This window comes from Aythya ferina, assembly GCF_964211825.1.
Source record: "Aythya ferina genome assembly, chromosome: 21".
Taxonomy (NCBI): domain Eukaryota; kingdom Metazoa; phylum Chordata; class Aves; order Anseriformes; family Anatidae; genus Aythya; species Aythya ferina.
The window spans coordinates 7,484,004-7,506,188 of record NC_140319.1 but is presented as its reverse complement, the minus strand read 5'-3'; the positions used below and the strand labels follow the sequence as shown (position 1 = coordinate 7,506,188).

Here is a 22,185-nt window from a genome sequence, read left to right as displayed (position 1 = left end):
GTAGGAAATTCAGGGGTGTTCAAGGAACGCAGAAACCCTGTGGCAGAACCTAGTCCCGTGCTTGTGCACTGCAGGCGTAATCATCTTCCTTTTGTAAAGTCTGGTGTAAAGCAAGGATGGAAAATGTAATCTAAACAGGGTTTGAAACCTCCCGCTTTTGCTAAGAAACCTTTCCCTGCATGTAAATGCGTGTAGCTTGAGGGTGGAGATGGCTCCATCAGAATAAAAATTCTTCATGAAATCAGGGTTTATTTCCCCGGAAGTTCTGTAATGGAAGGAAACTGAAAAACTACTCCACTTTGTCAAAAATCAATCATTTTGAAATACCACAAATGAACATTTGGATAAAAAGCCACGATGCTTTTCTGCAGAATTACAATTTTTTGAATTTGTATGGCATACTTTTTACAGAAATTCTGTTCTCTGAGAATTTTAAAATTTGGGATCTGCTATGAATTGAAGGGAAAAAAAAATGCTCTGAGAAACATAACTTGCCCCTTGAGCAGAGATCTCTCCAAACCAACAAAAGGAAGCTTGTGTTGGCATTTAGATTCAGACTCAGGAATTCCTGACTCTTAAGCCTGTTTATATAGGACTATACCACAGCCCAATTTGCACTTCATTTCAGTTTTTTTTTCCCCTCTACGTTTATGGTCATGTTGAACGGGTGGATTATGCACTCTGAATGCACATACTTAACCAATTGTATTTAAAGATATTTTACATACAATAATTACAGCAAGGTGTCTTCGTTTGGAAGCAGCAGTGTTTCGTGAGGGCTTTTCAGCCATTTAGCATCGTCCTATTTATGTCACAGCTCTGCAGGTTTCATGGCCTGGCTCTCACCAGTTCCCAGGGAAAATAATGGGGGCCGGGATGCTCTGCGCCTGCGAGCAGCCACTGATCCCCCGCGACCTGGGGACCCACGCTCCCAGCTCTGTGACAGATTTTCCTGGTGGTATTTCAGCGTCTGCATGTGCACGCACAAGTGCACGAGCACACAGATTTTTATTGCTCGGGTATTCACCTCTTGGTCCTGTTTGCTCTCAGCTACTTTCCAAACCACAATTTCAGTATCTATTAAAGCTGTTGTAAAATACAGAATGGCTTAGGATTCTTACTATTTCCAACATGGCACGCTGTTATTACAGCTGAGCTTGGAAATATTTGCCAGCATTTCTGAAATTGGTAGATCAGTCGATCTCACCTGGACATGGTCAAAGGCATCCAAGAACTTTGGGCCAAGTCCCCAGCTGCTGAAATGCAATAAAGCTGCCTTGGTTTGGTGAGAGTCAGGTTCAAGTGCACCAGGAGAGGACTTGGCCCTTTCCTTCCTTTCTTTTTTTTTTTTCTTCCCCTTCATTTTTTTTTTTTTTGGTAATAAATCTTTACAATGTACAACTATTCTTTTTGTATCTTGGGTTTCCTCGCAGTTTGATCTCTGTTCCTTTGAGCTTCTTATTTTTTTATTTTTTTTTCCTGCTCTTTGGTAGCCAAAATACATTGCCCAGGCCTGGAAGTCCTGAGTACCTTGACCCTACCCTAGCACTTGAGCATATGCTTAACCTCAGACATGTGAGATCCCCGCTGAGGTCAGAGAAGTACTTAAGTACTTGGAGCCGGGCTGCTCCATCGAGCCCTCGCAGGGATGTTTATCCTGATGGCGCTCTCCAGCGTTGCACGAAGCTTGGGTACTTGACCTCCCTGAATGCCTGCTGACCTAGGTCTAATCTGAGGTGGAACACAGCCGCTGTCGGATGGTTTGTGTCACCACACCTCTGCTGGAGGAGGAATTAAAGAGTTTCCTGCAGGCTGCGGGTAGAGCCCAGGTGCCGAAGCGCCGCGAGCCCCGACCTCGCGGCCGGTCACTGGCGAGAGGATGCGGCCGCTCGGTGCTGTCTGGGAAAGCGGCGTGTGCTCACATCAGCCAGACCTGGAGGCGTTTTTAGAGCCATAGAAAACCATAATATGTGGGAGAATAGGAGAATATGAGAAAATGTCCGAGTCACTCAGTCGCAATTGAGAGTTTTGTCCTTTGTATAGTACTAATAATCAGCATCTTTATTATTTTTATAACATTCTTAGCTGCAATTCAATTTAATTTTTTTTTCTCTTTTTCTTCTTTTTCGTAGCAAATACTGACTGATCCCGAGGTGACCTCGCAGGAGGGCAATATAAAAAAGGTAGGATATGGATTAACCTCGTGCAAGTTGTTTTACTGTCTGGCTTTGGAATACACCTGGTTTCTTTTACCTCCTCTTAATTTTAAACAAGGGTGTGTATCGCAGTAATGTCATGAAAGCGTTCCAGTATTTGCTATTGCTTTTGGGTGTTAAATTTTGTGGTTCTATTGCCGTATTTTTCTGTCTTTCTGTGATTCCAGTATTTATGAAAAAGAAAATAGTACTGTGAAGTGTTTCTTGATTCAGCTACAATACGAAGGAGCACCAGTCCAAATCTAAAAACCTCATTTACCTCTCTTCCAGTAAAAGAAAATGTTGGTCCTTTGTTAAACGTGCTAAATTTTTAAAGGTCACTTCACCATGTAAATGTGGCTTCCGTGAAGTCCAAGGGAATAGGAATAGATATATGGAAGGATAAAATTTAACTAGTGTGATGTATTACCAGCGCTTTTCATCACGTTGTGATGCTTAAACTCTAATACTGACCAGAGAAAAATGTGCTCCAAATACGGCCCAGCTGTATAAATGTCTGCGTGGTAGCTGCGAGGCGGGCTCAGCGCTACCTATTGCAGTAGCCAGGCTGCTGCGTGGGGTGGGCTGCTCTCGTAGCGCCGAGCTGGCGTTCTCTCCGTGGCTATCTGCTGGCTAGCAGCTTTCCTAAGGGAACGCGTTTCAAGTCGTTTTTGATTATAGCCTATCTGCATGTCTCGAGGTAGTGCGTCCTTGTTGAAATAATGGTAATTCTTTTCAGATGTGATGGTCTTATCATAGCTACTCACGGTCCTGTTCAGAAAGTACGAGTTTTTTTTAAGTGGAAAATGTTTTAAATGGGAGCTTGCAACAACTGCCTTTTTTATTCATGCATTTAGGCCATCTTCAGTGCTGCTTTGACTCTGAAAGTTAAAAGGAAACACTCGTGTCACTCTGCCAGACACAGCGAAATGCAATACTTGTCAGGCTCCGAAGTTAGTTTGGGAAAAGACATTTCGACACATGTCCGTTGTGGGCCGTTCTATTCTTACCGTCCTGAGAAAAATCAGCTCTTATTTTAGAAGCTCGGGCTTCCACTAGGCAGTGTCCCTTGACCATCCGGTGACCTTGCGAAAGGACCTGCAACACTGCTGAACTTTTTACCTTCTTCATCCCCATAACTCACTGCGTGTTTGCCTCTGCCTCTGTGGGATCCTTTTGTCTGGGCAGACGTGGTGACAAGGTGGCAGGTTCCTATTATCACAACGCGCTTATCACAGCGATGGAGAAAATTCTCCGTGGCCCACGACTGCTCTGCTGTTTCTTTCTCAGTCTTTAAATACAATATCACGAATAAATTCTGCATCCTTACTTTGCTGAACCTACATTACCCCGAAGTGAGCGGGCTTTGTGTGAGACAATGGTGGAAGGAAACATTAAACTGGCAGCTTTATGTGTTGGATACATGTTTTTGTATTTGAACTCCATTACTTTTGTTTCAAAGGAGAACCATGCAAAAACTACGGGTCTTTGAAAAACACCGTGTCCTCAAATATTTTCCTGGACAGCAGGTATAAAACTGGACAATTATGATATTTGACAAGGGGGGGGGGGAGGGAGGACTGCCCCTTCCACTTCTTTCTTTAAATCCATTGTAGAGAAGCACTAGTGGGAGTTTATGAGGTGATAAATTTATTGAAGGATGGGCAGTAGGGTTTTACAGCTAGGGTAAAAAAGGTCAAAGCAGTAAGGTAAAGAGTTCAAGTCTAAACTTTATGGCTTGTGAAAAGACTACTGCTAGACAGCTTTTCAGTCAGGAAAAATGAAAAATAAAGAATGAAAAATCATTCTGTGCAATTTCTGAGGTATCTTAGAATAGTTTGTAAGCACTCTTGGCTATGTAGCGTTTTGCTTTGGTGGCACAAGCCCTCTTGGGAGAAGATTTCCTTTTCTAGCATCTCTAAATCATTCGGTTGTCATATCCCTAAAGACACAATAGTTGAGATTTGACTTCAATTTATTCCTGTTCCTTCAGAGCTGTGTTGGTGGTGAGAAGGTGACTGAAGACAGATGCAAGTGCAGCGGGTGGGCCGGTTTAGGGCAGGGGGAAGGAAATCAGAGCCCAGCCAAGGTACGCGACCTGCAGCGGCTCGCTTGATGGGCTGCTGTATCCCGGGCTCAGGACTGGGTGGTAGCAAGGACTAGAGAGAGAAAAAAATTGCTAGAATGAAGAGAAAACCTGTAAAACACTGAAAAATGGATCAGGAAAGGCCGGGGTGATAGCAGAGAGATGGATGGAAGATGTACAGGAAGCAATTGCTGCTTAAGAACTGACCCCAGTGTTATTTCTGGTGTTAGGTTGCCAGAAAATAACGCTCTATTATGTAACCTTTCATAAATTAAAAGGCAGTGAAAAGTCTGAGGACGCTATTATATTGTATAATAAAGCAGGCCTTTTCTTGCTTGGAGCAAAATAAGAATGATTTTCCCACTATTTCCAGTATTTCTCAGTTTGCCTTGCTGCTGTTTCTGCTGGGACCACTAACACCAGAAAGCTGATGCTGTTGTTGTTTGTCTCACAAGAATTAAGATTTCTAGCAATGCTATTAAAGGCCCTGTGCCCAGGGTCATTTTTCTGTATGCTGCGCCGTGGAACAACACGCGGTGTGCTCCTGCCAGGCTGCTCTTCTCTCTGCTCTGCTTGCCGATGTTCGGTTCGACTTGCACAAACCTGCATTAACTCCTCACCCTGGTTTTTTCGTTTTTAAGTCATTGATTGTGAAAGTCATTGACATTTTTTTTAGCAAACCGAATGCGTACATTCAGAGAGGCACACAAACAAGCGAGCTACACGCTGGGTGTACTGTCCCAAATTCCCCAAACTCTTTTTTTTTTTTTTTTTTTTTTTTTTCCCAAGCCATCTTCCTGCGCTCTGTTTATTTTCCTTGCGGAGCAGCTCGCGCGTTCTTCCACTCCGAATTTTCGAAGCCTCCCCACCGCCTTGACCGCATCGAAGCGCTGCCCCGTCACCATTATCTCCGTTGTCATTTTGATTTAACGTTGCGAGGGAGATGAAAGATGCGGACTTCCTCCGGCAGGAAGCGAGCCCGGTGCCCGCTCCGAGACGTGCCGTCCGCGGGGAGCTCGGCGAGGTGTTGGGCTCCCTCCCAGCGCCGCCGCGTGCGGGTTTGGGAGCCCGGCACGGCTCCCGGCCCCTCCGGCAGGGCTGTTTTTCTGCTGCGGTGACAAGAGACCTCGGGGACTTCTCTCTTCAGTAGACTCTCTATTTAGTTTCTGTTTACTTAGAGGGAATAGCCTGAGGGGCTACTGGAGAGAAAACATCTGTGGGAGATAATCTATAGAGTTATCTATCTATCACTCTTGTCGACCCTGTCTCCCTTGAGAGCAAGCTGAGAGACTTGTAATAAAAAGGCATCGCTGAAGAGGCTTTAGGGACAAATAAAGAGACATGTTAAGGGCCAGCTGAAAAAGGATAGAAGACATTATTAAAGCTCAATAGCCGTCTTATCAAAATCCAATAGGATAGGCATTTGGCAAAAGGCTTTAAATTTATTCTTTGACTTTCTCGAGAGCTCGAATTTATCCATTAACAAGAATGTACTGCACAGGGAGCGGGAGATGCTATCAGCTTCAAAAGAGTTGGATTCAATCTGGCATTGTTAAAAAAAAAAACAAAACAAAACAAAACCCCAAAACTGAAGACAAAAACATTTTTTTTTCCTTTGTCTGACTTCATACTTACACTGCAAACTACTAGCAGCCCGTAATATGATGCCAATGACGTTATAAAGTAAAAGTAATTTATTCAGCACCTTTGCTGCTTTTCCCAAATCACATAGATTTTTTTAGAATAACATTATGCTTAGAAACTGTGTTAGATTAGAAATCTCGACCTCTGAGAAAGTATCAAGTAGTAAACACAACCGAGGTAGATGGAGAGCTTTTATTCCTAAAAGAAAAGTAAAAAAGAAAATAACGAATGTTTTGGTTCTGCAGATACGAGGCAGGATAGGTCCATAAATCTCTCTGGGTTTATTATTATATACAAAACGCTACAGGTCACAGGAACCATCTGATACTTCAGGAACACATTGTTCACACAAGATGATTGATTGATAATTATGATAATTTGCAAAATGATTATTTGGGTATTATAACCATAGTTTGTCCCACTGGATTGCTGTGAAGACATTTTCTATATCATGGGCCGTCAGAAATGGCCTCTGGCAACCGGGGATATGGAAAGGTCTGGTCGGTCTCTCCCGGTGGGATCTGCGGGACTGATGAATGATGACCCAGAGGAGTAAGAAATCAGACTTCAATAAGCAGTCAGGAAGGTAGTTAGAGAAGAGCAAGGGAACTGTTAACTGTCTTTGGAGGAGCAATTACGAGCTGGGCCATACACCCTCAGGCCTCGGCACAGTCTGTCAAAATATTACCCATGCAGGGAGAGATCGCCTTCGAGATCCTCGCTGGAGCTGTTTAAAGTTCCTGGGTTTGCAGCACTTTGCACAAAACAGGGTCTGTGTTTCACACACGTTATGTGTTACGTGTTCATTACCTATATCTAACGAAATGTTCTAAAACTGTTTCTAAATTTGATATAAGAATCCAAATCTCAGAGATGTTTCCATACCGTGTAGTTGTATACACTGAGGAATCAAACCCCAAATGCTAGTGTTCTCAAAGCAGTCTTGGTGCTCACCACTATTTACCAGCCTGAATGTAATTATTTTGGAAACAGCGTCTGATTTTTTGCGCCCAGGTTGAGCCGAAAGAAGGGGAGCTGCTCCCGTGGGCTCGGGGGGGCCGCGCCGCCCGGAGCCAGCATCCAGCTGCAGCGTGGGCGCTGCCGTGCTGCTCCCGACCAGCCTCAGTTCGGCTGTTTTATAGGTTGTATCTTTATGAAATAAAGGTATGTTTAGCTGTCACAAACAGGGGCAGCTTTGAGTTGATTTTTATAATCTTTCCGTGAATAGGCTTGCGTCATTCCAGTAAGCCCTGGACAAAAGAGTGGACAGTCGTCTGAGGGTCTTTTTTATAACATTTCTCTCTTTCCATTGTTAGAGGGCTGCTAATAAAAGAACCAGGAGTCCATTAATTCAGTGAATGAACATATAGTAAAGTCAGTTCCCTCTTGAGAACAATAATGTTGCGGTCAGCTTAGGTTTCCATGGAAACTAAGTACTTCTAAGAAGTTTGCATCCTTGATTTTGCTGAAATGAAGCATGTAAAGCAAAAAGAAGGTGTAAAGCGGGCAGGGAAAAGTCGGCGGAGAAACTGATGGTGAAATCACGCTGCAGGAACAGCGCCGTGCGTTTAATTTCTGCCGTACAGTTGTTGGGGCTCAGTCACGGAGTGCGTGTGCATGACAGCTGAGTCCATAAAGGGGCCTGGGGGCTGAGCCCATAAATCAGGCGGATTGAGGGGCTTGCTCTGCCCCTGCCCGCGGTGTGCTGGAGGGAGCTGAGCCGCCGGCAGCACCACGAGATGTACACAGTGCACCTCGGCACGGCTCCTGCCCTGCCTGCTTGGTGCTCTCGTTGGCAAGGCAATGCAGAGCACGGGGTGGATGCGAACTTCTCAGGTCGTGTTTTGGTAAATTGAGTTGGTTTCCCCTCCCTTCCGCTCCAGCTGAGTTCATGCTTGAGTACTGCACCCGGCAGTTTTAAGCAAAGAGCAGGGATGGGGATTTGTTCTTCCCACACTAACACACACATGTGTAACCCGCTGCCGTGTTTCCCTGGGTGTGTGAGTGAAGGTGACGAGGGGAGAGCACCTGAGCTCTGAGCTGTTTGTGGGCACCTCTACTGACCTCTGACCACGAGTGCCCACCGAACCCCAGGCATGGGCAGCTGCCCGAGGCCACCTCGCCTGCTTAGAGCCCCTCGCAGACAAATGTCCTGCAGTGATAACGGGGCTGGGGGCGAGCAGGCAGGAGGCTGCCCCTGCCCCGGGCTCCAGCAAGGGTCCGGGTCTGGTCCGCGGGGCCTCGGCATGGTCCTGGCCCCGCTGTGGGGGCAGAGAACAAAGCCCAGAGCGCGCCACAGGAGGTACCAGAAGTGTCCGAGTCGGATTTCAGCACCGGGGCAGCCTGGGCTAATTAGGGCAGAAATGATAACTCATTAGCTAGCTGGCCGTGCAGTTCCTTCTGTTCCTGCCCTGGTGCGCGGTAACAAAGCGCCGCACACTCAGCAGCCACGGACCCACGAGCTGAAGTCAGCCGGGGCTGGGCAGCAAGGTGGGCAGAGCAGGGTCCGTGGGACACTTTGGCTGTTTTTCTGCTAAAGACATGTGCATGTTTAAGGTTCATAAACGCGTTCGTAGCCAGGAGCTTCCTCAGCAGCATGAAGCCCACGTGTCCCAGAGAGAGACCCTCTCCTTACTTTTTACTTCCTTTGTTCCCAAAATCATTCAGAGGCACGCACTGACCATTTAACACTTCCCTCAGCCCTGCTTATCAGTCTGAATCTATAATTTCAGTGATTCCCTGTTAAAAAACCCACGTGTGCTATCCTGTTGAAATTCCAAGTGCTCCACATGCGTGTTTATTCACCTAAATCAGGCTTTGTTTTCAAAGGTTTGCATGGCTTTGAGCGCGCACTTTTTTCTTTTTGCTAATGAAACGAACTGCAGAATGAAAGGCTGGCATTTACGTGCCGCCTGTAAGACGATTACCAGTGAAATAATATTCTGGATGATTAGGAGGTATTACAGCCTCCACTCAGTTTAAAAATGCCAGAATGCCCCAGAGAGCCCCATGAATCTGCTGCCAGCCGGCCCCTGTCAGAGCTGAAGGCAGCACTGTCTGGAGCCCAAAATCAACTTCAGGAAGGTCATGTGAAAGAAAATCCTCAGTCATCAGGAAGCCCTTGGCCCCGTGGCCTTTCTGACATTTTCTGACAAACCTTAAATCACCAGAGTAGACAAAACATCACAAATTTTGGAATGATAGCCTCTGGGATTTCAGAACTGTATGCGAGCTTCGGAGGGAAGCCCCCACGTGGGCTGCTCCGCGGGTCGGAGGGCGAGCGTGCCGCGGGGGCCGGGATTGGGATCGGGGCCGGGATCGGGATCGGGATCACCACCAGGTGCCGGGGCAGGAACTGTGGCAGAGCAGGGCATGGGACAGACACCGATGGGGCTGCCAGCGTGCACGGGTGTTGCCACCGGTTATTTACACCGTGCTGGGAACATCAATCAGAGTTGTGAGAACAGGGTATGCGGAGAGGGCTGTGTTTCTGCTCCAGGGGGAAATTTGGGATTGGGATTTGTTGTGCATATTGCATACGCTACAGAAGCCAGGTGGCTCTATTAATAGTCAGTGAGCTTGAGGTGCGTGCAGTATCCCGTTAATCACGTTGTGCACGGAATTTCTATCAGGTAGGAGGCCCGTTAGGGCTCTCCAGCTAAACAGAAAAACCTGGACAGCAACTGGGGAGGAAGAGAAAGGTTGGGGAAAGAGCAGGGAGCGATGTGGAGTTGCTTCCCGGCAGCTACTTGGAAACAAGAAGCCAAAAAGCAGGGAACAGGTCGCCAGTGACCTATAATTAAAAAATATATGTATCATAGCAAAACCAAAAAATGCTTCTGCTTCTATTTGATTTTTTTTTGTTCACATTTTGCTCTAGAAATATATCAAGGGTAAACAGCAGTAAAGATATGACTGCTGTCCCGTGCCCGTTCCAGGAGCGCAGTATATTTTGATGATGCCAGTTAGATGGCCTTTTAGATTAGATTAGATTTTTATGAGATTATAAAATATGTGTTCTGAAAAAAAACGCCCCAATTTATTTTTCACTGGGTGGTTTTGAGAGGAAAATAATTACTGGAAGTCCGCTCTGCGGTGATGTTCAGTACTGCCTTCTGTCTTTACCCATGGAAATTTCAAGGTGCAGGAGGAGCACATCACAAGCTAATAAATGAATTCCCTTTGTAGCAGATGAAGGAGGTGAATGGAGGAGTGCGTCATGCTAAAACCTGCAGTTCAAAACCTGATTTATTTGAGGGTAAGGATACAATTTTGGCTCCATGTCTTGATGATTGTCCTCAACATTTTTTTTACTCCATATGGATGTTTCTTTTCACAATATAATGAGTTTTCAAAACTTTATTTTATTTTGAGTTGGGCCAAAACCACTTCACTTAAACCTAATCGAGTTATATTTTCGGATTACTTCCTCTAACTTCTGCTGAATTTTAATTTAAAAATACTTTGCTTAAATAAATTGCTACCTATCAACAAAGAATGTTCTGGGTTGGGAAATCTCCAGTCGATTCCAGTCTTTAGCTTTAATTTACATCTATGATAGCAGCGAGCGTTTATGTGGTATTTAAACTGACGAGGACTTTCCAAATTCGGAGCCCCAAAAACTACTTCAGAGCCGTGAGAGCAGGGCTGGTCGCGTCCTTCCACAGCAAGAGATGAGGCCGCAGCTGAGGAAATGACATTGTGTCTAAGATCCTGCTGTGGCACCGCTCGTTTCCAGCTCTGCCAGTCCCCGGGCTGGGAGCTGCAGCCGGGATTGCCCAGCACTGGGCGCAGCCTCTGCAGGCGTGCATCAGCTCCACAGGTTCCTTGTAAAGAAAAGGAGCAAGGGATGGGAACTTTATCCTCCCATCTTCAGTCATGACTCGAGTAATTTTCACTAAATGTCCAGGTTTATCTTGCTCTTGTGTTGAAAATCCCCTGATTAAATTCCTGAGCTGAGAAGAAGGAACCTTGTCTCTCTGAGTGCTGCGGAGGATTTTGCTGACAATTTCTGTCCACTCAGGCAGCCGCAGGGGCTTCAGGTCTGGTTACATTTCTTTGAAATTTACAGTTCTCCATGTGCTTTGACCAGCTGTTAACGCATGCAGAAAGGTCTCACATTTAAAAAAAATGTATAAAATAATAAGAAGAATACAGGAACCTAAATTAAGTGCTTAAATCCTTACTTGGCTACCCAAGCAATTGATCTAATTATTCTGAAATCCTGCGCTGGCTACCTGCTGGAGCAGTGGGCTTAAACGCAACTGTCAGCATCAGGGAAAGGAGTCTGGCACCGAGAGCTCCCACGGCACTTTGGGGGAACTTTGCTTGTGCATGGATTTGCAGTGGTTTTGCTTGTAGGAGCAACAGAGAGAAGTGGAGGGTGTGAGAGAGAAGCAAGAAAAGCAGCGCTTCTGTCTGCCGACCTCGCCTAATGCTGCGTGCTAAAGCAGCCAGGAGCTTCCTGCAGAAATAGTGCTGGCTGGGAGTAGAAGGCGGGCACTGCTGCTCTCTCTTTTTATTTTTTTTTCTTGCTTTTTCTTGCCAAAAATAGTGTTGAGAGGTGTAGAAGGTGCCATATGCATTCTACACCATATGCAAAGGTGTAGAAAAGAAGTATAGAAAGCAGTTGAATAGGTTATAAACTATTTAATGCACTTCATGAGTTTTTCTCCTGCTTCTGTTTCGGGTTCCTGTAAGCTTTAATGTAAGCTTCATGTTCCTGACATTAGGAAATCTTTCCTACCTGATCTCCTCGGCTCCGTGCAGTAGCTGATCGCTGCGGGGCTTTGCCCTGGTGAGCGCTGAGCTCGCTGCTGAGCATTTTTCCAGATCGTTGGTAATTGCTGTAGAGATAGTCAGGCACATCTGCTGTCAGGACGTCTCAGACCCTGCAATAATTCCTCCTGCTCCAGGGGAACGAATCCCAAGTCCTAAAGGAAGCGGTGCCCTTCGTTTCCAGCAGGATTCCAGGCTCCGAAGTTGGCCCACGCCACGTGCAGGCTGCTGGGGGCTCTGGGAACTGACAGAAATGCGATTCCATCCAAGCAGTTTTTCTGGAAGTGCTGTAGAGGTATAATTCTTCTACAGAATTAAATTTAAAGCTAACGAAGAGGAACCTTCGCTTTTTGCATTGCCCCCTGCACTCATGTGCCCCTCCTGAAGCAGGACAATTTCTTTCAGGCTTTTACTCTTCTGAGGAACCTATCATCTGGTCTCCAACATAAATTTACCCCTGGCAGTTTCCATTTGCTGGACTTTCTGCCAGTAACAACTCGCTCTGAACGGTGTCCCATCCTCTGGTCCTGTCCCGTGGTGGCGGTGGCAGCCCCCAGGGTGGGTGCTCAGCCCAGGCCCCTCTCCCCGAGGTGCTGCCGGGCGCTGGGGGCTGCGCATCCACCACGGCCCCCACCCTGCGGCTGGCATCGCCTCCCTGCATCCCATTCACCCACCTGTGGCATGGCTTTTGCTTTCTGAAGGGGTTTAAATCCAAGAGAAGAAGACGTAGTAGTAAAAAGTGGGATTTTATTATCACTATCCAGATAACGAGATTTTCTCAGATTAATCAGAAAAACCCGGGTTATTATTGAATCCTGGTGAACGTCTGTTATTCCTGAACCCTGACCAAGGCTTCAGCCGTGTGCTCCCTGAGTGTTTGTGTTCTCCTGACTTAAAAGTGTTACACAGGCAGAGGCTAGGAAAATGACCGTGACCATGAAAGCAGGTTATTCCGAGATGGTTTTAAATGGCCCTTTCTGCTGTGTGATAGGGAGGTTGGCAAAAAGTCGCTGATGAACGTCAGAGTTCGGAGTCTGTTTGGTTTGGATGCTGGCTCAGAAGTTTGGATGCGTCTCTGCAATTCAGCCTGAACCCCTCTGGTCTGATAAACAGAGATGAAAATCTTGCACATGACATTTTAAAAATTAATTCCTTCTAATTCCACAAACTAAGTGGACTGGAAATACCCAAGAAATAGATTTCCTTGTTATGTTTCCTCTGTTCTGCTTCTAATTCCAGCCAAAGCCTTAAAGTGTTAGAAGCCTATGTACATAAATAATGAGAAAAGAAGCTAATGGATTTTTTCTTTTCCTCCAAAAGTTCAGAAATGTTTTAGAGCTGGACGAGACTGTGAATGTGTTTTCTTTCTCGTGGGACTTAGCAGAATGAAAGAGCAAGGAGTTTTCTTTTCATATATCTCAGTGGGTTATTCCAGAACCAAGCAGAACCACAGCTGCAGATACGGCTGGTAGGAAGAGCAGGTTTTGGAGGAGCACACTGAAGGTCAGACAGTAAGTGAATGGTAAATATTATGAATAACAAACCCATATGCCAGTGATTTCTTTCAAAAAGAAATAGATAAAGCAGAGCCTGATTGCAGCACTGGTACGTGTGGCCCGCAGCTCAGAGTGCCTGCAGACAGCCACAGCCTGCGGGGCTCTGCCCGAAGGGCTGGGAACGATCGCTTCTACTGCGAGTGTTGTGCCGAGGGAGGGAAGGGAAAGCCCTTAACAGTGTCAGGTCTTGAAGGGGGAGAACGTATTTCTGAGAGGTGGTTAAATTAGTATTTAGTGTCAGTCAGAAAATGTGCTGCAGTCTTTGGATGAAAAGCATCTGTTGCTCTCAGTCACGGTACCATCCTGCATTCCTGCCTGTTCGGGTACTCTTGTGCTTTTCGTACTTTTTCTGTGATGCTTGAATATGTCAAGCACTGAATTAAAACAGTCATGTGTTTGGTAACTATCTGTGCCGTTTGTGAATAACCCTGCCCGTATTCGTTGCATTTGGGCTGCATTTGGGCTGTATTTGCACAGCCGTGATTTATCCTTGTTAGTAGCCCTTCTTCCCCCCGTTTGTTTTCACTCACATAAAGCAGTTCACCTGCATTTACTGTGCTTACACAGTGCTCCCCCTTTTCACGCTAACACAGCACGTCAAATATTTGTTCGTTTTTTCTTTAAATGTCTACTGAAATGAATAACCATTTCCTTAAAAGAAAGAAAAAAAAAAAGTGAGAGGGGAAGCGCTGAGCATCTTAATTCACAGGTCACAACTGCAAAGCCAATATGGTGGTGGAGGCAAACCCTGTGTAAAGGAAACAGAAATAGTTAAAATAAATAAATTAGACCTGATCATGCTTCTAGTGGAGAATTTCCTTAAGATAAGCAGACATCCTTCTGTAAACTAAACAGCCAAAGCCAAAATTCTTGTTCTGCATGAACCTAAAGGGGGATCGTCTGCATGATACATCCATCAGAATAAGACAAGAAGTAGCCAGCCTTGTAGCAAAAAAGATTTGTGTTAGATGCAAAGAAAAATGAAATACCAGAACCGCTTAGTACTGGGCGGGCTCTCTAGGGAGGAGATAAAATATCTACCCCTGAAGGCTGCAGAGATGAGCGCCTGACAGCTGGACCCGTCGTACACAGCCCTGCGTTACAGCAAGGGATAACCCGGATGACTCCTGAGATCCTTTCAACGTTTTTATGGTGCTCATAAGTTTGTCTTGTTAAGCAGCACGAGAGAGAGCAGTTGGGTGAAGGAGGTGGGGAGCCAGAACCTGCCCCTTCAGTCTCTGGGTAGCCTGCAGCAGCAGCTTGGAGCAGACTGAGAGAAGTGAGCTGCGCTGCAGTGAATGCTTCTTGTCTTAATGTAGGCATTTTGCTTTTGCTTAGAGGTGCCTGGTAAGTTTTGTGCTCTTTGCTTTGAGCATTCCTTATCAGCCAAACATTTTTCTCCATTTTCAAGTGGGTTTGGTGCTGAGCAGAGCTGGCAGGTTAAGGAGAAGGTTGATCTGAAGGGCTGAAAGTTAAATCCTAAACTTGTACCTAGCCAAGTTCCCTAGTATGGAAACGAGTCCATCCAGATTCCAAAACACGTCCTTATGCACATCGGAACGACAGAAACCCAGAGAAAAAGAAAAGGGGGGAAAAATAAAATAATAAAAAAAAAAAGCCTTCATATTTGTAACTGTAAGCCAAGGTTCTGAATTAATGTAGTAAGGGAAAAAAAGAGATGAGAGAATGTGGAATACCAGATGCAATTAAGGATAGTGAATTAATGCTGAAGCGCATTATGCTGTCATAAAAAGCCTCAATGTGTCAAAATATTTTTCTGTTTCAACATGGAAGTTATTTGTCCTTGTGGCTGACATTGCTTAGTTTCTATGTATCGTTGCAATGGGTGGAAACATCCTTTAACTGCCAGACAGCACTTACCGATAAGCCAGCCAATTAATAATGTTGATTTGAAAAGCCCAAGAATAGGTGAGAAAGCAAAGTCCTTTGGTAAGTCATATTTGCACAGTATTAAGAGTCCCCTTTTACCTGATCTAGTAAACATGGTATTAGGAACTCTGTGCTATTGAAAAGTTGAGAGACTATAATGATATGTGTAACTGATAATTGCCACTCCTAACTATTCAGCACCCACTTATCATGCCTTTTGTACATACATACCTTTGAAATAGACAGCTTATGCTATATGTATTTCTCTTTCCTAAATACTGATGGGGTGATATATTTTTTTTTCTGATACATTGACCTGCTTTATCAAAGAAGTAAATGGGGAAGAAGAATCAGCATTTCCTTCCAAGCCGGTGGCCCTCACACTGTAGGCTTTGAGACAGGCCTGGATGTACAAACATCTCCGTCTGTTTGCTCAGCTGATGCCACAGTCTCCTCGTGCTGCATTGCTGCATGCACTGGACAGACAAGATGAATATAGTTTGTGATGAAAACCAAAGGTGATCTGGACCTATAAACAAATGCAAAAGTGGTTCTCTGCGGTAATTCCACTGTCAGTAACCCCACACAGCCACAGCTTTTTACTTTTGGTCTCCGGCGTGGATCCGCGGAGTCTCGAGCGGCAGAACCACAGAAGGCGTGGGATCGTGAAGCAGAACGGGGCTTAATCGGGAGGGAGGCTCGAGCAGAGCGGTTGTCAGCTGGCAACAGAATGCACTCTATCATCTGTATCTTTGTGTGTTCCTGTACTCTTAAAAAGGCATAGAAATTGAATTAATTAGAAGGAGCTGAAGCTGTTTGATTAAAGGGCTTACTTGTTGCCTGGACGTATGTGTAGGTATAGAAATGCAATTAGTTGAGGAGTGCCATTAGCAGTGTCAGAGACCAGAAGTAATAGAGCTTAACCCTCACAAGAGCCGCGCTGTCGAGCTGTGCGCAGCTCTTTGCAGGACTTTGTTGTACTGCAGGAACCACTTCTACCTCCTGGCTCTTTCTGCAGGGTGAGTGCCCGGGGGCTGTCTCACTCCGGGGGTGCACACACGGTGCCAGCTCTCCCCTGCCTCCGACAGCTGGGGCTGAGAAGGGATGCACATCCAGGCTCTCCTGGCGATGTGCAGCGTACATAAATGCAGCAGCTTTCAGAAATCACGTGGAAGCATGGCTCTGAGGATGGCACAGGGAAATGAGCTCCTTGTGCTTCTGGTCCTGTCGCTGAGCTGTAGCTGTTTGGTGCGAGTCTGATCAGAGCACATGCGAGATTAGAAATCAGCCCTTCAGGAGTCATGGTGTTCGGATACCATCCAGTGTTGCTGCCTTCAGCAAATTAACTTTATCAGTGGCTGCCTAAGTTCACGTAGATGGTATTCGGACTTATCTGCACTTCTGGTCTGAGCATGGACTTTGAATGCTGCTGTGATCTGTTAATGAGCGTGGTGCAGCCTTTGTGCTGTTGCTGGGTTGTCTTCCTAGACCTCCAGAGTAGGAAGAGGGAGCATTGACTGGATTTAGCCAGGGCCAGCGTTGTGCTTGGCCGAGTGACTTGTGACGTTTGGTATTTCTACCCAGTGCATTGCTTCTTTCTGCTCGTCACGAAGATGCTGTTGGTTTAAGCACTGCAGCGTTCACCCACACTGTCCTCCATGAACACGTTAATAACGTGCTGTGACCATCCGTGGCTGAGAAACACTCAAACACTTTTTGGGGGAGAAATATCAGTGTCTGTGGTGCCCATCATGTGAGAAAACGTGCACCAACATCAGTCAAGGTTGGAACAAACCCACTCTTAATCATCATAAATGTATATTAAATATCTGTTCTTTCCCTTGAGAAAGTGCCTTACTTTAGATGAAAAGAAATGCACTTCATATTTCAGCTGATAATGAGAAGTTAATAAAATTGGGATTTTGTGCAATGCAGGACCTCTGACATCTTAATCTTTATTAAAGAGACTTAAACTACCAGGAACTGCTGGTGCTGACTGGCACAGCCAGACTCAAGAAACACCAGGAGAGACTGGTCAAATGAACTGTTAAACAACTCTTCCTAATCCATCAGGAAGAAACAATAAGTGCTGGAAACATCTATTTACCATGCATCAATCACGCTTACCTAAGCAATTTCTAAGTAATTATACTTCTGTTATGTAGTTCCTGAGATGACTGGTCTGAACAAGACATTTTCTTTATTAAAACACAAAAATTTACTGTACTTGACATATCGAATGTTGGTTCACATTCTGACAGAGCAGTAATTTTTTTGGACATAACCTCTGCTAATTGTTGTATTAAAATCCTATCTGGAATTCACTTCCCTACTTTTACCTTTTAAAAGCTTTACAAAAGGATGGTTTTTAAATGTTTTAATGGTAGAGATTTTGTCTGCTGAGTTTTGCTAAGTCGGTTTAAAAAACCGTTTGGACTAGCCTAACTAGATGTGTAGGTTCAGCAGACCTATGGGGAGGAAATTTCTTTCTTTGGGGGTGGGGAAGGGGTAATTGATCCTTTCTGCAGTAAAAGCTCATTGCTTTCCTTCTTTCCTTCTTTTTGTTTCTTTTTTTTTGCCTGCTTGCTTCCATCCCAAAGCATCCACTAGGTGCAGGGAGAGCTACGCTTCTGCAACAGCCTGATGGTCTCCAGCACAGAGCAAGCAGCATACCTCTAGCTGCTCCTGCTCAGAGTACCAACGATAGGAAAGTTTTTGCTTATTTTTTTGCTTATATTTTTCCTACCAATATAACATTCTAGACTACTAGATAAATCAATGAAGAGCAATTTGTGTCTTTGTTTTTTGCAGCTAGATGAGTGCAGGATGTTGCGTCTTGTTGACCTTTGGTGTTAGAAGCTCGTGGAGTTCCCAAACCATATATGTGTATATGTGTGTGTGTTTAACAAGCCCATCGTTGTGTGGGGCTTTGAAACGTCGTTTTCTAATCCACTCAGAGAAAGGGGAGGGATAGAGTCTTTGTCAGTATCCAAGCAATTAGGATAATTAAAAAAGAAAGCTTATTGGGTAAACATGCTCTTAGATTGTGACCTCTTAATTAATGGACTACAGGGAGAAATTACAGCAGTGGCAAGATAATTAACACATGCATTTAAAAAGAACTGTTAGACAAGGGTATTATAGGATAGTAAGACACAGATTTGAATCACCGAAGGACTATGGAGGTGAACAAACACAGTTGAACAAGACAAGATTTGCATGTATGAGTGCCCCGGCACACAAGAGGGAACAGATTAGGTTAACTTCGTTATCACATGTGGGCGGCTCTCGCAGTAATAAGGTCCCTTCAGCGAGGTATTTTGAAAGTCCATGCTGATTTTTGTACAATCTCTGCTGAGACGAATTCTGCCGCAGAACGCGTGCTGCCATTTCTAGTCGTTGTGCCTAGTCCTCGGAAAGCCTTGCCTCTTGTCCTGCTGCCCTTGGTAGAAATGTTGTCAGCCCTCCATGGCATCAGCGATGCGCTCGGGGCTTGGGGTTCCCAGCAGAAATCCCCACACGGGACATTTTTGTGGCATCTCGCACACCTCGCTGGTTTTGTTACCCTCACGAGTTCTAGCAATTTCAGCAAATATTTTAAAAACTCTATCAGTCATTATAAAAAAAAAAAAAAGGAACAGGATCATTGTGTTTAGAAGTATTCTGTAGTTCAGGAGGCAGAGGACATCTGTTACCCCAAACAACCTGTGCTGCAAAGACCTTTCAGCTTTGTAAGATCCCAGATACATGGGTATCTTTCTCTCTTTTCACCTCCATGGTAAGACAGGCATTGGTTTAAATGGAAACTTTTGGTCGATTTTTGCAGGCAGTATAGAAGGATCTTTTGAAAACCTGGTGGCAACCAGACAAAGCTCTGCAATTTGAAAACCTCTTGGGAACAAGCGACGGGTGCTTTGTAGAGCTTGGGTCACGTCCGTGCTGGTGGGTCCCAGCTGCTGGTTACAGGGCAACCCGTGGGCAACAGCTTCAGCCCCAACACTGCATGTACCCCAAGCAGACATCGTCCCGTCCATTTGTCTCCTTTGCACTTTGTAGTTACAACAGGGGCTGTGCAAGGTGTGGAGGGGGAATCCTCTGTGCCCCAGCAGCCAACCTGCACCAGCACAGCAGGAGGCAGGGCCGTGGAGGTTCGTCTGGGTGGGATGTGTCCCACGTACCGGTACCCGTGACAAAGCCACGTTGTGTGCTCTCGATTCATTAAATTCCTAAACTCTTAATTTGTAAAAGAACAAACTGCAGAAAAGTCCAGAACTCAAATGATTTGTGCGAGCAGATCAAGCCTCGTGTTGTCAACGCGTACGCGAGCCAAACCGAGCGATTACGTAGGGCTGGAGGACGTGTGATTTGCATAACTCCCCGCTCTTCGCGGTGCCACGGGGAACAAAGAGATGCTCTGCCAAGCCCACGGGGCGCGCCTCCAGCCGTGCACTTGTCCCGGGTCCCACCCACCTCTCGGTAAGTCTCAGCTTTGCTGCTTTTGTCTGAATATAAATGTCCCCGCTCAGTGCTCTCTTCACCCTACCTGGAACATTAGAGATGCAAGCAGACAAAAAAAAAATAAAAAGCTTTATGAATGTTTGATTAGTGACTTGGGCCCCAAATTTTTAACTAATTGAGAACATTAAATAGTATGTCTCTGAAAGACTAATACAAGACACTTTTCAAAGCTTCTTTAATAAAAATTCTATTTGGGATTTGACCATAATGGCTATCCTTGCTTGCCAAAACATGACTTCTTAGCAGGTGACTTTCATCAAGTACATCTGAAATAGTACCTAAATGAATTAGCAATAAAATGGACTTAGGCCTAGCAGTAGGAGCCTCCATTAATCTTGGGTTAATCACTAAAGAGATGCCATTCACTTTTCTTAAGAAGTCACATTTTTCTCCCCTTGCTGGCGACCAGATTTCATAAAGTAACATATTTCTAATGAAAGGGCTCTGCTTGAATTAAAACCCTGAAGGTTTATGCAGATTTTAGTTTTGATTACTGCTGGCATGGGCTCTTAGCAGACTCCGGAAGGTAGGTCCGCAGTGAAAGAGTCCCAGCATGCAGTTCATAATATTCTTTGAAATAAAATAGTGCACTTGTACTTAGTGGCTTTAATCAGCTCTGACTTTTGATAGTCAAACAATAGCTAATTACAGTAACACCTGCCTTCTAAGTCATGTCATGTAGGTTATTGCCAACAAGAGACCTTGTATCTTAGCTGCATGATTATTACAGAGTCTAAAACCTATCTGTTAAAAAAAGGAGGGGGGAGAAGAACTGAGTTTGGTAGCCATTATACGTGTTTTTATTGTCTGATGCATTGCTGGCTTTTCTGTTTGCGGTTCTCTGTGTCTGAAAGGCAGAGAGTTGGTGTTTATCACCGGGTTAGAGAGCTGAGTTTCAAGGAAAGATACGTGTTTGCGGCTCTCACCTTTGTGTGAAGTCACGATAAACGATGCACGGTCCATGAGCATATTTGAATGCCTCTCATTTTACAATGCAAAAACACAACCCAAAACAAAAACCCCACCAGTGCGAGCTGTTCACATCATCTAATCGCTGGCACGTAGCCACAGAGCAGAATTTTATTTCTCTGCCATTAAATGTAATCGTACAGCGAGGGGGAGGGGGAAAGGCCCGTTTATTTCAACCTCCATCAAATTTGGAAAGGCTTCATAAAATCAAATGCCCAGCTAAGAATCTGAGTTTCAAATAACAGTCAATATTTTGGAAAATAAATCCACGCTGCTTTTCCCATCGTTTTCCTTCACGTGAAGAAGAGGCAGATGAATTTCGCTGTACTCGCCGGCCGCTGTGGAAGCCATAAATTATTGTCTCATTGAAGACTCTCTTTCCTCATTAATTTTGCTAGCAAATAAGTCTCCGTTTCCACAAGGCCCAGTCAAGTGAATAATATCAGGTGTTTGCCAGAGGCTGAGCAGCCGCCGCAGCAGCTTCGGGAGCCGGCACCACAGCTGCGCGCGGCCGAGGCGAGGGATGCTCCCTCCTCCAGGCGGGGGGGACGCGGCCGCCCTGCTCTGCGCTGCGTGGGGCTAAAAGGGCTTTTTGATAACCTGAGCTTTCACAGAAAGCCTGCTGGTCAAAGAGGGACCAAACCGAGCCATGGGTAGATCTTGTTTGATGAAGTGTCGTTCTCTGTGCGGTTCACAAAAGCCATCGCGTTGCGTTTAGGTTGGGCAGAAGTTCACCATCAGCACTTTGGTTTTGCTAAAACTTATTTGTATTGCTTTTTTTGTAGGTTTTGTTTGTTTGTTTCCCCCTGGCAAACCTCATCTTAAATACTTTGAGACAATCTTTGCTCTTTGTTCTGGCACCTAGCGGCATGGATTAGGCCACCTTAATAGAGATTTTGCTGGTTTATTTAATGGTTTGTAGAGAACTTGAATGTTGAGCTGCACGTTGGCCTCTCTTTGCATTTTAAACAACCAAATCGCAGCCTCACCTGGTGCAGTGGCGGCAACACGCAGCCTAAAGCGAGTGCTGACACCAGGCATCAGCTGCGCTGCAACATCGCTTCGGAGAGCTGAAGATGTGAGGTTGTTTAAAGTTTCTCTTGGAATCAGGCTGTGTGGTCGAAAACCATTCCTCTGTGTTTTAAGTTGCTTGCAAGGGAGCACGTTCGGGGTTACCTTGATGAAGAGGGAATGAGTGCATGTTAAAAGGAATTGGTGTTAACTCCGCTTCCCAAAGCTGCTTGAAGTTCACCGTTTAATGGGCTATTTTTTCCCTGTAAGTTATTCTTTCTCACTCTATCATTTGTCACGTTAACCTCAAGCCGTGTAGTAAGAAATCTTCTTTATATCAGTTACCATGTTTGCCATATCTGATCAGTTTGATTGATCATGGCCTCAGCCACAGGTTGGTAATAAGCTGTTTTGAGAGAGACACACATTTCCCATAGGACAAAATTGGCATGACAGCATTATAAACTGGCCATTTATCAACCTTCTCCCTGGTGGTCACTGTCTGAGCTCTGCGAGGCAGGCAGGCGAGCGGGGCTCC

General features: G+C 45.3%; 1 protein-coding gene across 4 annotated transcripts in view; it reads left to right on the top strand.

Moving 5' to 3' along the window:
- PRDM16 (PR/SET domain 16) overlaps positions 1-22,185 on the top strand; it is a 283,364-nt gene that overhangs the window by 145,805 nt on the left and 115,374 nt on the right. For all 4 annotated transcript variants that reach the window (XM_084494817.1, XM_084494816.1, XM_084494819.1 and 1 more), the window contains exon 3: positions 2,133-2,183. In XM_084494817.1, the coding sequence (XP_084350943.1) occupies positions 2,133-2,183 (51 nt within the window). The remainder of the gene's footprint in view (positions 1-2,132; positions 2,184-22,185) is intronic.